The sequence below is a fragment of the Bos taurus genome, chromosome 23 (genome assembly GCF_002263795.3).
Source record: "Bos taurus isolate L1 Dominette 01449 registration number 42190680 breed Hereford chromosome 23, ARS-UCD2.0, whole genome shotgun sequence".
In the NCBI taxonomy this organism is placed as follows: domain Eukaryota; kingdom Metazoa; phylum Chordata; class Mammalia; order Artiodactyla; family Bovidae; genus Bos; species Bos taurus.
Window position 1 is genome coordinate 7,370,765 of NC_037350.1, and position 16,162 is coordinate 7,386,926.

At 59.4% G+C, this 16,162-nt stretch overlaps 2 protein-coding genes and 1 long non-coding RNA gene across 12 annotated transcripts in view; 1 reads left to right on the top strand and 2 right to left on the bottom strand.

Moving 5' to 3' along the window:
- COL11A2 (collagen type XI alpha 2 chain) overlaps positions 1 to 8,080 on the bottom strand; it is a 29,483-nt gene extending 21,403 nt beyond the window's left edge. For 2 of the 9 annotated variants that reach the window (XM_005223246.5, XM_010818042.4), the window contains exons 1-6: positions 7,776 to 8,079; positions 4,891 to 5,040; positions 4,563 to 4,773; positions 3,619 to 3,781; positions 1,992 to 2,183; positions 210 to 272 (exon numbers count right to left, since the gene is read on the bottom strand). In XM_005223246.5, the coding sequence (XP_005223303.1) occupies positions 210 to 272; positions 1,992 to 2,183; positions 3,619 to 3,781; positions 4,563 to 4,773; positions 4,891 to 5,040; positions 7,776 to 7,857 (861 nt within the window). In that variant the 5' untranslated portion in view covers positions 7,858 to 8,079. 9 annotated transcript variants of the gene reach the window in all.
- On the top strand, positions 1,005 to 2,800 carry LOC132343598 (uncharacterized). Its single transcript, XR_009492498.1, has 2 exons — positions 1,005 to 1,108; positions 2,329 to 2,800. It is a non-coding gene; the product is annotated as an uncharacterized lncRNA (long non-coding RNA).
- Positions 8,081 to 9,230: 1,150 nt separating the features above from the next.
- On the bottom strand, positions 9,231 to 16,110 carry RXRB (retinoid X receptor beta). Of its 2 annotated transcripts, none has more exons than XM_005223208.4 (10): positions 15,551 to 16,110; positions 14,653 to 14,900; positions 13,997 to 14,153; positions 13,474 to 13,653; positions 12,180 to 12,352; positions 11,505 to 11,634; positions 11,160 to 11,292; positions 10,953 to 11,056; positions 10,529 to 10,634; positions 9,231 to 10,418 (listed from the first exon to the last, which is right to left on the bottom strand). In XM_005223208.4, exons 1-10 carry the CDS (start codon positions 15,780 to 15,782, stop codon positions 10,271 to 10,273), a joined length of 1,611 nt encoding a protein of 536 aa, XP_005223265.1. In that variant the 5' UTR covers positions 15,783 to 16,110; the 3' UTR covers positions 9,231 to 10,270.
- Between the last annotated feature and the right edge of the window lie 52 nt (positions 16,111 to 16,162).

The following is a 16,162-nucleotide window of genomic DNA, read 5'->3' on the forward strand; positions in this document are numbered from 1 at the left end:
GAGACATGGACACTGGAGAAAAATGGCTGTCCTGAGAGACAAGCAGACTCAAAGATCTGGAGTAACCAGGAGACAGAGCATCGTGAACAAGGTGACAAAGAGCCCTCCGGCCAGAAGAGGGGCTGGTTCATCAAGACGACCTAGGGCAAGGGGAGCAGGTCACAGACGCCCACCACCCCTAGCTGGGGCGAGGGTGGGGATGGAGTTACCTCCTCAGGGGGTGGCAAAGGGCTTGACTCCAGGATTCCTTCCTCTTCACCCGGGGTGGGGTCCTACCCCCAAGGGGAAGCGAGGGGAGAGGAGCAGAGGGCGGGAAGGAGGAAAGAGGTTAGCGGTAAGGGAGGCCAAGCAGCAGCCCGTCCTGGCCCGTCCTGAGGGCAGCATCTGTCTGTGCTGGGGGGTGGGGGCAATCTCAGATCTTGCAGCCCCTTTGGAGGGGGTACAGTTTAGGGAGAGTGAATCTCTGAGGTCAGAGAGGTTCGGGGGCAGAGATCTGGATGCCCCGGCTCTACCTGCCGGTAACCGCTGCCTCTGGTCCTGGGGGGGCCCCGGGCAGTGGGGGGAGCTGCCTGCTGAGCTGGGTGCCGGGAGAGGGGAGGCTGGCCCCGGGCTGGGCTGGAACCTCCACTTCGAGAAGGCCTCTGGCCTGGTGAGGGGGACGCCTGCCGGGCTGCTGACCTCTTGGCAGGAGGGGCAGGCTTTCGGGGAGGGGTCCGACGCCCCCTGGGGGGAGGGGGAGCCCTGTGGTTGGGGCTTGGAGGTCGCTGCAGTGGAGAGACACGGGAGGGCCAGTGAGCACACGCCCTTAATCTAGATACAAGGTGGCTCTCCCCAAAGTGGGAAGGGGAGGACCGTGTCTTAGATGTTTGCAAGGGGTTGGTGGGGAGAACAGGGCAAGGGAAGGGGTCCCTCAAGTTTACCTGATAATCAGGGGTGGTGCCCGTAGTCATCACATCATAATAGGGGGGCTCGTAGTCATAGTAGAGAGACTCAGTGGACTGGGGTTGGGGGAGGGGCGGTGGGAACAGGTGGGAGAGGGGGAGGGGGGAAGAGGAGGTGGATGGGAGTTGGGGATGATGGAGGGATAGGAGTCAGGAGAGAGATGGGGGTGAGGAGGGGGGTGGGGAGGCGGATGGGAAGGGGAGTGGGGAGGAGGATGGGAAGCAGGGTGGGGAGGAGGATGGGAAGGGGGGTGGGGAGGAGGATGGGAAGGGGGGTGGGAAGGGGGGTGGGAAGCGGGGTGGGGAGGAGGATGGGAAGGGGGGTGGGGAAGCGGGGTGGGAAGGGGGGTGAGTCCCGAATGTGGGACAGAAGCAGACGTGATTAAGAGATTGAGCCTCCAACCTTCAGACCACTGACCCCAGATCACACTTGTCACTCTAGCTGTCAGGACTCCACCCCACTCAGAGCCTCCCTGCCCTTCCCTCCACCCCCACCAATAGCCCCCGATCCTGCCCCTCCTGGGGCAAGCAGGGGCCAGAGACAGGGCCCTGCCCGCTAGCTTGCACAGGCCTCTACATCCTACTCCTTCTCCACATCTCTTCCTGGGTCTCCTCAGTTCAACTTCTCCTGTCTCTGTCTCTCCCTCCTCAGCTCTCCCAACCTCTGCCCACATCCCCCAATTCTCACCCCCACCCTCCATGGCCTCCCAATCTCTTAATTCAAGGAAGAGATGGAAAACCCAAGGACACAGTTCCAGGAAGACTAGCAGAGGAGGAGACACAAGCAGGGGACACAGTGCCCAGCCACGAATTCTTCATAACGACTTTTTATTTTTAAATGAAAATAAAAAGGTTGATGAATGAGGACTGGGAGGAGGGCAGGGTGATGGCAATAGAGGGGATGGTTGGGGAGGGGGTACTGGGGGGGAGAACAGGAGCCCAACATTGGACGGGGGCTCTGGGCCATTGGGGGAATTCCCCTGGGGCACTGTGGTGGCGGCTTCCCTCCCCGGGGCGTGCTGCAGTTTGGGGTGCACCCAGCTCCCTCACCTGTGCCTGGGGTTCCTGGTTTTGTGGCCTGTGAAGTCTTGGTGGTTGCTGCTTCGGAGATCTCTGCGTTCTGTGCGATGGCTGTCTCTGAGGTCTCTCCCTCCAACCCCCCTCGCACTCCAGCTCCTTCTGGTCACAGGATTCGTAGGCAGCTTGCACTCCCGGGATGATGGAAAGCTCCTGAATATCACCCTGCAAAGAGGAAGGGACAGGAATGGAGGCAGGTGGAGAGGGCTTCAGAGAGACGCAGCATAGAGCCTGGGACATGGGTCAGAGGTTAGACTACATGATGGAGACAGCCAGCACCAGCCCGCCCACATGCATGGTTTCTTTCCAGGTCTCAAAGGACCTTCTCTCATAATCCCATTGAACCTTCACAACAACTAGACAGCTGGACAAGGATCAGAGTCAGCAGGACAAGGATCTTCATGCTCATTTTCCAAGCACAGTGAATTCATAAAGGTTCCAAGGGATGATGACTGGCCCAAGGTCACGCCAAGTGGTAGAATCAGGACTAGACTTCACGCCTTCCACCCTAAGTTCAGCTCTTGGCCTACACCCTGCTCATGTGATCATGCATGAGCCTGTTTACAGTGGCTTCTGGAGACCTAAGGTTGGAGACCCAACCTTAGTTGCTTTGACCTTCCAATGCAGTGATGATAAGAATTCTCTGGACCTCTAGAAATGGGAGGAAGCCAATTATGATTTCCAATGGCATATACTTGTGCCCACATGTGGTACTGAGCAAACCCTGTTCGGGGGTGGGTTATAGCTTGGGAATACTGTCTCAACTCCAGAGCAGAACTTGGGATGATAGAGATCTGATGATATTCTTCGGCGTTCCCCTTGGCTCTGAGCCAGCAGGTATTCAGAAAACATTGACTGGCTGGGTGGCTGCCTGGACGGATGGATGGGTAGATGGATAGATGGCTGGGTGGGTGAATGGGGGCTCAGACACTTGACTGAATGAGAGGGTGGATGGATGATGAGTGAGTGAATGTATGTATGGGTGGACTGATACAGAGGAAAATGAGAGGCATAGAGTAGATAGAAATGGAAGTAGATGGAAGAAGTGAAGAAATGGCTGGATGGAGAGTCGGGGGTTGAAGAGATGGGTGGGTAAACGGGATGCCTGCATGTGTCCTTCCATGCACATGCAGATAGGGTGGATGAGCAGATGGATGAATGAGTAGATGGATGCATGACTTCGGATGGATGGATGGACGGAAGGACAGATGAATAGATGGGTGGTTTAGAGGAAGGAGTGGCTAAGCAGGGGAAGAATAGGCAGGTGGGAGAATACAAGCCCAAATGCTTGAGTAGGTGGGTGAGTATGTAAATGAACAGATGGGTGGATGGATGGGTGGATGGATCAGTTGAGGGAGTGGATGGATGGGTAGACTAATGAAAACGGCCCGACGGAATAAATGACTATGGACAATCCTGCCATATAAACGGGCACTTAATTCTACAAAAAAAAAAAGTAGTCCTAAAGAGAGGAAGTAGAAATAGACATTTATGAAAGGAAAAGTGAAGGGTCAAGACACAGGAAGATGGAGTACTGAGGTCAGGAGGGGAGTGAACGCAGATACAGGACCAGCGTCCTCTCTCTAGTTGCTGCGGTTACCTCAAAGACTTCCTCATCCAGGATCCGAGCACCGAAGATGATCACGCCCCGGGTGTCCAGTACTGGACGGGCGCTCCGGGGGAGGGGTCGAGTGACTCGCTTCTTACAGTCAATTATGAGGGTGACAGACTGGCCCTTCACAGCCACAGCCACACGGTGCCACCTGGTCATGGGAGTGGGGAGAGGTTCCAGTGACTGACTGACGGGAGGAAAGTCACGAGAGCTGGGGAGCTGCTGATGAAAAGGCTGACAAACCAATGGTAACACAGTAGCAGTCACAGTAGCTACCATTTACTGGGTGCTTACAACACCCCAGGCACCATGCAATCACTTTCTCATTTGATTTTCATAATTCTACTATCCCTATTTTTCAGACATAGAAACCAAGTCTCAAAAAAGTCAAGCAGATATGTATGGCTGAGTCCCTTTGCTATCTACCTGAAACTATCACAACATTGTTAATTGGCTATACTCCAATATAAAATCAAAAGTTTTTTTTAATAAAAATGAATAAAAGAAAAAAAAAACACTCGAGTAACTTGCCCAAGGTACAAGGTAGTCCTACGCACCAGGATTTAATCTCTGAAGCCCAAACTCTGGGCTAGAAGAGACTTGACTAAAGTTTGGGCAGTGGGTAAGCGAGTGGTGGCCCAAAGGGATTTCCTAGATTAGGGGGCGGAAATTGAAGGCAGGAGGAGAAGTGGGTGACAGAGGATGAGATGGTTGGATGGCATCACCGACTCAATGGACATGAGTTTGAGCAAGCTCCAGGAGATGGTGAAGGACAGGGAAGCCTGGCATGCTGCAGTCAAGGGGTCACAAAGAGTCAGAAACGACTTAGCTACTGAACAACAAGGATTAGGGGGTGGGCGTTCTGGGAGCAGGAACCAGAGGGGAGCTCCTAAGAGACAGTCCTGACAGGCCAGAGGAGTGCACTGACTTACTTGCCATCCGCCAGGCTGAGGCCTCGGAAGACAGGCTGAGCCGGCGGTTGCGGCCGCCCAGTCTGGTCCTCGTACAGGAAGCGGACAGGTCGGCCGAGCTCCAGGCCCAGCTGCCGGACGCCCTGGGCACTGTAGAGGGTCAGGAGGGGCGCCTGGAGGCCCGGGCGGGCCCGGACCGCAGTCAGCAGAGAGAAATCTTTGGGAAAGCCTCCTGGGACACAGACACACAGCGGGAGGGAGAGGCAAGGTGAGCCATCAACCCCTTCCCCTCTGATCCCACCCCCCGGCCTCGCCCGCAGTTATCCCTGCTTCGGTAGGTCACCCATACCTGGAAAGAGCTGACGGGTGGGTGCACTGAGCTGGGCGGGTCGGGACACTCGGTAGGCCACATCAGCTGGACAGATACCTCTTGCCCTCCGGACACCGTCAGGGAGGGCGGGGAACCTCAGGGCCCGAAGCACGTCCACGGGGGCTGTGCCTGGGAGAGTTTGTGAGGGTCAGGGCAAGGCGCGCACTCCCAGGGGGGCACGCACAGGGGACTTTGGGGGTCTAGAGATCAGGTTCCTGGGGCTCAAACTCCCTGCAGGATGTAAGTCAACCTCGCCCTTCCACGCTTCTGAAAAGAGCATGCATGGATGGGAAACCAAGTCACCTGTACAAAGGCAGCGCTGGGCCTGCACTCAGCTCCATGCCCACCACCACCCCTCCTCCCAGCCTCGGCCTTCCTCACGCTCTCCCTGTCTCCATCTCTCAGCCTATGAATCTCTATTCTGTCTTTCTTTTTTTTTTAAAGAAAGCCCGAGTAACTATTTTAATCAGTTTATTATTTACTTTCTGGCTGTGCCGCTTGGCATGTAGGACCCTATTTGCCCAGCGGGGATCAAACCCGTGCCCCCTTAACCACGGGACCACCAGGGAAGTCTCTCTATTCATCTCTCTCCTCCAACTCTCCACCTGCCTCCCCTTCACGTGCTCTGTCGGTCTCCGTATCTGTTGGTCTCTCTCTCTGGTTCTTCCATCTTCCTCTGCTTCCCTCGCCCTCTACCCATCTTTTCCTTTCTCTGGCTCTTCCTTCCTCTCGGTCTCTGGGTCTCTGGCCTCTGTCCAGTGTCTCCAGCATAAACAACATCTGGGCAAGCCATCATCCTGGGCACGGGAGGGGCTGGGGGCCACCAGGGAGGGGGTAGACAGGCAGCTCTATGGAGAGGGGGCGTCAAGCTGCTGCAGGCCCCGTGTTTGGGGGAGGCGGGGGCCACTCCGACCACACAGAGAAAGGAGATACAAGAAGGAGCCAGCCCCGGAGCCTGTGCCCCTGGCTGGGGAGATGGGCTGGGGTGGGGGGGCACACGGGGAGCCTGAAGCTGCCACGCAGAGCCGGAGCAGATCCAGGGCCCAGAGCCACACATCTGCAGATCCCATCAGAGTCCTCTGCCCAAAACCCGGGCAAGCTCCCCACACCTGGATCTTCGACCCTGCCCTACCACCCCCGCCACCCGTGGCCCAAAGATTCTAGAGCCAGGCCACCAGCCCTGTCCACCTAGAACTCGGCTTCCGAGGGCTCAAACTCCCCAGGAGACAGAGGTCACCTCTTTCTCCCTCACTCCCCCAAACACACGCTGCTCACACCATCAGTTCCAGATTGGAAGAAAACCAAAGAAAGTTCCAGCAAAACTTTCAGAGAAGTGTGGGGCAGGGCAGGGGCCAGAGAGATCAGGAGCGCAGAGCTGGGTGGGGTGGGTGAGGTGGGGCGGGCAGGCAGAGAAAAGGCCCTTTGAGTCCAGAAGCCGGGAAACCACGGCCTTGCCCCCTCCCACCTCCCTGCCCTAGCCTGGCCCCCGCGTGTGGCAGCTCCGCAAACATCAACACACAAGGGCCGCTTTGAGAGACGAAGGGTAAGTAAGACAGAGACACAGAGACTCACAGAGACCCCAGGCCAAGGAGACCTCAGGGGCCCCCACCCTCTACCAAACCCCAGGAGAGTCCAGCTCAACCCTATAGACGGCCTAGCCACAGGTCTGCCCACCCGGCTTCCTACTTCATGTCACATAGGGGCCCCCCTGGCTCTGGCCTCAGTCTGCCCCAATCTCCCCACTGGTGACCCCATCACCCCCACCACTCTGCCCAGTTCTGATGAATTCCACACTAACCCACTTCCCTCCAGAGTCCCACCTCTACCCACTCAGCCCCCAAATAAGAGAGAGTCATCTCAGCCACCTCCCTGCCTCCACGTTAAAGGATCCCTTTTCTCTCTTAAAAAAACTCCTAGGGTCTACAGACATCCCGTACTTCAATTTTCTGTCCCTGAGCTCCTCCTGTCTTGAAAGTTCTTCCTTCCGAAATCTAATCTAAATCCTTGATGCTGCTTTTCTGACCAGAAGAAATAAATAGTCAAGTTATATGCCAATCAGTCTCCAGGGTTTGCGGTGGGGGGGCTTACTCCAGCCTGCCTAGTACCCAGGTACTCTCAGCCTCCTCCTCTCCGACGTCAAACCCCCTTTCCCCAGAGCCAGGACTTCTGGATCCCGGGGAAAAGAAGGAAAAGGTTGGGATTGTGGAGGCCAGAGTCCCAGGGGAGCCCGGCTGGGCAGAGGGGGAGGGGCAGGGCAGGAATGCAGAGCGTTGGCTCCCGCCTCAGACACCTGATCCTGGCCTGTCCAGCGGCCGTCCTGTTGGCAGTCAGCCCCACGGCTCCCCAGAGCCAGCCGCGTGGCAGGATCGAGGGCACGGAGGGGGAAGGGGATCCTGTCGGGGGAACCAGTGAGACAAACAGTCCAGGTACCCCTTCTTTCTCTACCTACCGGGCTCTGCTCCTATCCAAGGATGCTCGCCCTCACACCCCACAGATGTGGGCAGGAAGAAGACAGACATGCACCTCCCATCCATCAACACTCGCATCTGCCCCTGACTCCAGCACCTGGCTGGACCACACTGGCCCTGCTGGAGGACCCCAGCATCCAGCCCCACTCAGTGACCCTCCACCATTCAGCCTTACCTGCCCTCCCCTGGTCACTTCAGAGAGGAAAACAAATCTCCATTCTGGCTCCAAGGGACCCAGGTGTCCTGCCCTCCAGCCTGGACCCTTGACCGCCCCAAATCCCATTCTCAGACCCAGAAGCGTCCCCCCTCGTCCCTACATATCCGCTGTCCCCTGTCCCGAGGACATGCGGACCTCCAGCCTGATTCCGACGACCCAGGCGTTGGGACTCCGCTTACCTGCCCAGGCGGGGGCGGCGCTCAGCCACAGCAATAGCAGCACCAGCAGCAGGAGGTGATGGCAGCGGCTGCACCGCTCCATGGCTGGCACCCGGAACGCCCGGTCCCGGGGACCAGGGGACGCCGGTGGCGCTGGGTACCCCGAGGCTGCAAGAGAGCGAGCACGCCGGGCTCCTGGGGAAGTCGGAGGCTGCCGGGTGGCCACGGCTCTCAGGGACCCAGCTCCATTAAGTGGGGCGCCGTCGGGGCTCCGGCGCTGTTCCCTCCTCGGTGGCCGCCGCTCCTGTGTGTCCCCGGCCACCCTAGCGGCCCAGAGCCCCCAGCTCGCTCCCGCCCCCGGCCCAGCCCCCGCCTCCAACCGCCCGCCCACAGCCACCAAGGGAAACCCCACCCCCTATCTCCACCTGGTTGGGGGGGAGCGCGAACGGGAACCCTCCCTCGCAGCCCTCGGGCTGCTCTCCTCTGCTTCTCGCAGGGACTCAGTGGCCTGTACTTTAGGATGCTCTTTTCGGGGAACCCCAATATCTCTTCCCTAGTCTACTTTGGGGGGACCCAGAGGTCCAGTCACAAGACCCCTCCCCCAATCCTCCCCCTTGGAGACCCAGAGCCCCTTTTCAGCAGAGTCCGGGGCGGGATGTAGTGGGAGGGGAGAGACGGGCCCAGGGGTCGCTACCTCCCCTCACCCCATCTGGTCTCCATAATTATTTCCCCTCTGCCCGGCCCGCCCGCTGTAATTACAGAGCCCGGCCCGGAGCTGGGTATTTATAGACACCGCTATAGATAGCGACTGGGGACCTGCAACCCGACGGCCGCGGGCAGCGTGGGGAGCGGGGGCGTCAAGGCTGGGCGGGGGTGCGCTAGAGGGGAGGCCCGAGACTGGACAGACACACATACAGGCTGATCGGGTCCCAGGGGATGGAGGGGAGGGCACCACGTAAGGGCGTCCTGGAGCCCAGGTGGAGAGGCATCCAGTCGGGGAGGGGGGCGGCGGGGGGCGGCCACACGGGTTGGCAGAGTCCGGGAATCGGGGTCACTCGGGGACGAGGCCGCCTCCAGGCGGGCAACGCCGGAGGAGGCCTCGGCGCTCTACGCCCAGGGCGCCCCCACGGGCGGGCACGGCGCCGGGTCTGCCCGGAGCCCGTGGCGTGGCCGGAGGGCCGCCCGGAGCGAGCCGAGGCGCCGCCGCCCGCTGGCGCTGGGAGGGCGCCGGGGAACAAGGAGCCTTTGAGAGCCGGCCGCCCTCCTCCACGGCCGCCCCGCCCCGGCCGGCGCACCCTCGGCCCCCTCCCTCGCCACAAAGCGCGCCTTGTGTCCCCCCACCCCCGCGCCCGCCTCCCAGCCCCAGGGAACTACGGCGGCGGCCGCAGCGGCGTCCAGGGAGCACGCCCCACCGGATACCCTCCCACCCGCGGCCAGGGGCGGCGTTCCTCCCCACCCCCAAGACAGTCACCTCGGTCCAGAAAACAGCGATTTTAATTTGAAAGCGATTTTATGTGAGTGAAAGACAGGGGAAGAGAACCCCGGAGAGAAGAGCCGCCGGGCAGAAGTCATGCAGCCCCAGCACCCCACCTCCGCAGGCCGGCCATCTCCCCTCAATCAGGCCCTGACACTCAGTGTCCCAGGCTCTGCGGGGTGAGCCCGGGGCTGCAGGGGGAGCTGAAACGGGAAAGGCCTGAGGACAACTCACCACCCCGGCCCTGCCCTCAGCCCAGGCCCCTTCCCCAAGACAGACATAAGAGCCGCAGAGAACCCAGAGCACCCCGGCCCCTGCCTTTCCCAGACACCACCTCCACCACTGGCATCTCTTAGTCAACCTGGGGAAGTACAGTACTTCTTTGAGTCTAACTGCAAGTCTCTGTCCTCGAGGAAATTAAAAATAGCAGATGGGTTCCCACCACCCCTTCACCACCACCACCTTTTTCAGTCTGACTGCTGGAGGTGGGGAAGTGTGAGACAGGACTCTGGCCAGGAGACAGTGACAGGGTCCCTTCCTTCCAGAGAAGCCCCCATCTGCCAGGCTGGGTTAGAGGAAGGCCTGTCAGAGCTTGCCTCCCATGTCCATCAGTTTGGGGGGCCTGCCCCCCAACGTCCATCTCTGCGGGAGTTCTCTTTCCATTCTTCGGATGGGGATGCCGAGTCAGGCAAGACGACAAGAAGCAAGGACCTGGGAGCAAGGCCAGGGCTTTGTGCTGGGGGAGGAGAGGCCACTCCAGGCTGGAGTTCTGAAAGCCCCCCAGACCATGGCAGAGCCAAACTCGGAGACTCGAGGCCGCCGCAGGGAGAGGCCCACCAGGTCTGGGTCCCTCTGACTTGGGACCTCAAGCAAACCCTTGCAGGGTTTAGGGACACCCCCTGGAGGCCTCAGTTCTGCCCTGTGCTCCTCCTTCCCATCAAGATTCTAGGAACACAGTCCCTCCCCACCCGGCCCGAAGGCCCAGAATCCCTCGCCGCTGTGCCCTCCCCCAGCATGAGGAACAGCACGTCTGTGAGTGGGCTCAGGCCAGTTGGTGGGGAGCCTCAAGCATCTCCATGAGGAAGGTGTCGATGGGGGTGTCGCCGATGAGCTTGAAGAAAAACAGATGCTCTAGACACTTAAGGCCTATGGACCTGAGAGCAGGAAGACGCAGCAGCAGCTTGGCAAACCTGAGGGCATGGGAGATGCTGAGTAAGAGCTGGGGCCACGCGGGCCCTGAACACGCCCCGGTGGCACCCCCACCCCAGCGCGGGCCCGGGGCCCCTCAGCGCTATCTCACCGGCCCTGTTGCTCAGGGTACTTCTGTTTGCAGTAGGTCTCCAGGGATGCATATACTTTCTCTCGCAGGACCTCAACCTCGCTGGGGTTGGAGAGGCCCTTGGCATCTGGGATGGCAGGAAGAGAGGAGGAAGAGGAAGGAGGGCCAATCAAACCAGGACAAATGCGGAGACAGGGCCCACACGATGCTCCTTCTGGGCCCCACCTGCACACCCTTCACCAAATGCCTGGCCAGGGGAGCGGGGCACAAAGGGTCTCGGGGATGGGACTGGAAAGGGGATGTTTTTCAACGAATGTGGGTTCCTCTTGGTCAGCTGGGAGATTTCTAGGTTGAGGGGGGCAGCTGGGTAACTGAGGAGTCTCCGAAGAAGAGGCGGCTGCAAGGCTGCCTGGGTCTTGAGGAACAGGGGCAGCCCTCCTCTTACCTGGATTGAACAGAATGATTGCCCGCAGGCAGCCAAGTTCTGTCTTGTCCATCCTCATGTCCCGCATTTTGGACACTAGCTCTGTCAGCACCCTGGAGAGGGACCTGCAGGTCACTCAAAGGTCACAGCTCAGCCAGCCTTGGACACGGACCAGCCTATAGCCCCGCCCCCTCGACCACCAGGCCAGCCCAGCTGAGGGCCACTGACCTATCGAAGATGGCTCCCACGCCTGCGGAATGGGCTGAGTTGCGGTGCACGTGGAGACCTGTGGCGAGGAGGATGCCGTCTCGGACATCGATGGATCGGTGAGAGAAGGAGGCGATGAGCAGCTCGTTCCACCCTGGGGGGGCGGGGGGTGGGGTGCCACAAGGGTCAGGGGCCAGGGACGAGGCCACGGGATGGAGAGCACATTGAGGGAAGGGGAGAAGAGGGGGTGAGGTCAACGAGACTGGCTCCCTGAAAATGCAAGGTAAGGTCTCTGGGGTCCCTGAAGGTCAGGAGGTCCAAGAGGGGTCCAAAGACAAGAGGTCTGAGGGGTCCATGGTCACTGACCTGCCCGTAGCAATATGACCTGGTCATCCAGAGGCAAGGAGGAAAAGTGGGGGATCCTCTTTGCCCATTCAACAAGCGTGAAGAGCTGTTTGTCAGCTGCCTGGCAGATGTTGGTCACAGGGTCATTTGGCTGCAGGGATGAGGGCTCAGAGTTACAGGAGGTTTGAAGCACACTGGGAAACCCCCCACCATAAACCCTTTGGACAGTTCCCTGGTGGCTCAGTTGATAAAGAATCCACCTGCAAAGCAGGAGACCCAGGTTCAGTGCCTGGGTGGGGAAGATCCTCTGGAGAAGGAAATGACAACCCACTCCAGTACTCTTGCTTGGAAAATCCCATGGACACAGGAGCCCGGGGGGCTACAGTCCATGGGGTCGCAAAGTCGGACACAACTTAGCGACTAAACCAGCACCTTATCTCTTCAAGCCCCTTCTGAACCCACTCCTGCTCTTCTGGCATTCAGGAAGACAACTGTTAATTTGGGACTTGCCTGTGGCTGTTTTGGGAGTGAGAACAGAGGATGCTACCATGCCCACCTCAGATGTGAGAGACCATGTCTGGGGGCACTTCCAGCCCCCGGCAGTGTGAAGTCGTGGTGAGGGGAAGGGATGGGAGCAGGAGACAGCACAGACCTAGCCCGCGGCCCCCCACCCCCAGCAGGAAGGAGCGCACTCACGCTGCTGCCGCTGCCCCCGGTCCCCCCGGGACCCTCCACGCCCTGGTCGCTCTTCTGCTCCACAGCAAGCTCTGCCTCCAGGATCCTGTCCACAGGCATCTCCTCGGGGGCTCCCCCAGCACCCTCCCCATCCCCGTCTTTGTCTTTCCCCCGCTGACGCTCCTCCTGTACAGCTAAGGGGGAGGGGGAAGGAGGAGAGAAAAATGGAGAGTCAGTAGCCAGCCGTGAGGAGATTCCAAAGTGTCCTTAGGGCCATATCGGGGTCTCCTGGCCTAACTCAGAAGATATTTATAGAAATTGGGGAAGTCACTTGAAACCACGGCATATTTGTGGCAGTCTAGACACAGGAGTTATGAAAGAACAGATGACTACTCCAAGAAGTAAAAGAGGTGGACAGAGAAATTAGCAGAAAACTAACATTTAAACAGAAGGCCTTCTACATACTAAAAAACATGCCAAGCGTGCTTTAACATTCATTCCAGTATTTATAACCACCCTGTGAGCTCTTGACCCCGTTTTTAAAGATATTGATTTTGAGGCAGTTCATTAAAACAGTTTGTCCAAGTTCACACAATACATGGCACATCATACATGTAAACCTAAGTGTTCCTAACTGCAAATCTGGTGTTCTTCCGACTCAACCAAGTGGCAGGAGAAGGCGCACTGGGCCTGGGTCTTCAGGGACATGGATTCTGATCCCAGACCTGTCACTCTTTTGTTGCATGACCTTGGGAAAGCCAGGCTTCAAGCTCATCTTCTCTAAAATGAGGCAGGTGACCAACATAAACTCCCTAAAGCATCTCTCTCAGGATTTCAGAATCAGACTAAGATAAAACAGAGAGAAAAAAGAGGAAAGATGTTTTGGGAGTCTTTTAGTAAAGGCTGCAGTTTAAGAGAGCACAGTCCCAGAGTTTGGAGAAGCCAACACAGATACCACGGAGACAGAGGCCAGAGTGGAAGGTGGGTTCAAAGAGAAGAAAAGCTAATCCGGTTAGAGAGGGGGAGCTAGAGAAACCATCCTGGAGAAGTAAAAGTGATCCTAGCACCAGCCTGGGGTGAGGGGGGTGGGTGGTGGTCAGAGGTTCAGGCCAGAGTGGCAGAACCATTAAGAAGGAAACTCAAGGGACCAGATCGGGGTACCAGGGAGGAGAGCGAATGTGCATGGGAGAGATGAGTGAAACAGCGCCCTCTGGAGGAGAGAGAGGGGCCCCGCCTTCCAGAGAGGGCGGACCCGGAAGTGCTCCCTCCCCCTCCTCCCACAGGACACAAGGGGAGGCCTGGGGCAGGCCCTTACCCTCCCTCTTCATGCCAGTAGCCAGGCACTTCTGGTAGCGGCAGTACTGACAGCGGTTCCGCTGGCGCTTGTCCACCGTGCAGTCCTTGTTGTCCCGGCACGAGTAGGTCAGGTCCTTACGGATGGTGCGCTTGAAGAAGCCTTTGCAGCCCTCGCAGCTGTAAACCCCGTAGTGTTTGCCTGTGAGACGAGAGGAGGGACAGTGAGACTGCACGCACACCCTGGGCCACTAGGGCTCCTGTCCACCTCCTCCTGCCCACCCTACCCCCAGCAAACTTAGTGAACCAGGATGTGAGGGATGATACAGTTCCATTCTTCTCAGGGTTCAAAAACCCTAGCCCAGTCCCCTTCCCCCTCTGACCAACCCCCACCCCAAATCTAAGCTGGAGGTTCCTCAATTCTCATCACGCCTCTCCCAGTTCACTAGCTCAAACAAAACCTCACGAGCCCCTGGGAATCCCCCAGATGATGGTACGTGGTACACACACTCTCTTCCTTCCTGCTAGTCCTCTGAGCCCCATACCTGAGCTTCGGTCCCCGCAGATTGCACATAGCCGTTTGCCAGCCCCAGGGCCACCTGGAGGGGGTGGACAGTGCAGGCCCCGGACCCCTAAGACTGGTGGCTTCACATCTTCAGGGGGGCCAGACCCACCCCCAGGGAGCGACACTGTTGAGTTAATCTGGGATGGGGGAAATAGGGAAGTCACAGGGAGACTCATTGGGAAGGATAATCTCTCAGAGGGGACGGACATCATTCTCTACCACCTAGGCAGGGCCCTGCACCGCACGTTACAAAGAACACTACACTGCCGTGCCTGGGAAAGGCCACCCCTGGAGCACAACCCCGAAGAGATAAGACATAACGGTCCCCTGAAACTGTGCAACACAGCGGCCCCAAAGGGCTTTTATCTCAGAAGGGCAGATGGGACCAAAAAGGCAAAAAAATCACTGATAGACAAAACGGACATCAAGAATAGTAGGTTCTTTTATAGCACTGGCGAGGAGGCGTGCACTGAAAGCTCAGTGGCACCTCAGGAAGGGCCAGGGGTTTCACAAGGACCACAAGCCTGCCAAGACTAGAAGTTCAGTGCACCAGGGAAGTTCATACAAGGATCTAGGGTCAGGAAGAAAACAAGGAAACGAAAGTGGAGAGGCAGTTAAGTGGTCACGACCTCTCACCTGGGGACTGCTGACAGGCCCGGAGAATCCTGGGGGAGCTGGAGGGGGCAGGCCGGGGGACCCCATGGAAGAGCTGATAACTGGGAAGGGGGAGCCCAGTGGTGGGGGTGGCATCGAGGGTGGTGGTGGAGCCCCAGAACCTCCAAGGGACGCAGCTGCTGAAGGGGGCAAGGGTGGTCCTGGAGGAGAAGGGGGAGCGGCCCCCTGGGGAAGGGGATTTGGGGAGGAACTGTCTGGGCTCCGGGAGTCTGGGGGGCGAGGGAGGGTACACACAGGCACAGACACACAGAGACAGGAGAGACAAAAAGAGAAAATGAGTCTTGGATCACCCAACGGGAGACTTCATTCTCTCTCTCTGATTTCCCCACCGCGCCCCCATCTCACCCCTTCCCAAGTCCAGACAGCCTACTGCCAAACAAGGGCTGAACCCCTAATCGTGGTGGGAGGAGGGGGCTGACAAACGAGAGGAGAGCTGACGAGAGGCAAGCTCCAAGTAGTGAATTTGGCCACCCCAGGCCGGACGCGTCTCGTGTGGGTGGGGCAGCACGTGGGGGGAACCCGCCAGCCTCTGCACTCCCAGCTCGCCGCCCGAACGTGCAGGGGAGAGACCCCGCCGAGGGCGCGGAACTCGCCTCCCAACGTCCAGGGTCCTCAGGCTCGAGGACTGGGGCCCTGCGCCGGGGACCGCGGGGGAGCCGGGCCTCCGGCGGCCGCCACTGGGAGAGCGGAAGCGCCCCCTGGCCGCCCCGCCCCGGGGGCAGGGCACTGCGGCCCCCGGGAGGAGGGGACGCGTGTTTACAAACAAGGGGGCGGGGGCGCCCGGGAGAGCGCCCGGGAGGGGGAAGGGGCCGCCGGCGTCGGGGTCTCGGCGCCCGGGCCCGTCTGCGGGCTCACTCACCCCGCCCGCTGTCGCCCATCCCGTCCCGTCCAGCCTCCCCCGGCTCCGGCTCCGGGGCCTGCTGTCCTCCGGCCGCCGCCGCCGCCGCCGCCGCCGCGGGATCCAGCCAGGGCCGCCGCCGCCGCCACCGGGACGCGACCCCACAATGCATTTCTTTTCGCACCCCCACCGGCCCACACTGCCCTGCGGCATGCCGCTGGGGGAGGAAGGGCGGGCGCGCAGCCCAAGACATGACTCCCGGCAGAGTGTAAGGACGCCGAGCGGCACCAGGGATTCCCGAGGACCGCTCGGGGGGACGAGCCGAGCACGAGGAAGCCCCAGAGAAAACGACTCTGGCTTCAACCAGGTCAAACTAAGCGCTTCGCCCGGCCCTGTACCAAAATGACAGCGCCAATGTGGCAGCCATCTTGGTATAGACGGGAAGTCTTCGCGCTAGTTCCCGCCCCCTCGTCCAGTTGGAAACGGAGGAGGCGGTCTTCTCCCGCCTGTTGCCAGTCTCGCCCGGCATCCCCTCAAATAACCTCCACGTCCGCGCATGCGCGCCAGGGCTGGCCCGCATCCCCGCAGCCCGGAGTGCGGCCATATTGGTAAAGGTACTGGGACCGAGGTAGA

What these genes read in the sequence shown, in the direction of transcription:
- RXRB (XM_005223208.4), bottom strand. Translation starts at nt 15,782, where the DNA reads ATGTCTTGGGCTGCGCGCCCGCCCTTCCTCCCCCAGCGGCATGCCGCA. An exon ending in GATGGGCGACAGCGGGCGGG is followed by an intron (nt 14,901 to 15,550) that starts GTGAGTGAGCCC and finishes CTCGCCCCCCAG; the next exon opens with ACTCCCGGAGCCCAGACAGT. An exon ending in GGTCATATTGCTACGGGCAG is followed by an intron (nt 11,293 to 11,504) that starts GTCAGTGACCAT and finishes CCGCCCCCCCAG; the next exon opens with GGTGGAACGAGCTGCTCATC.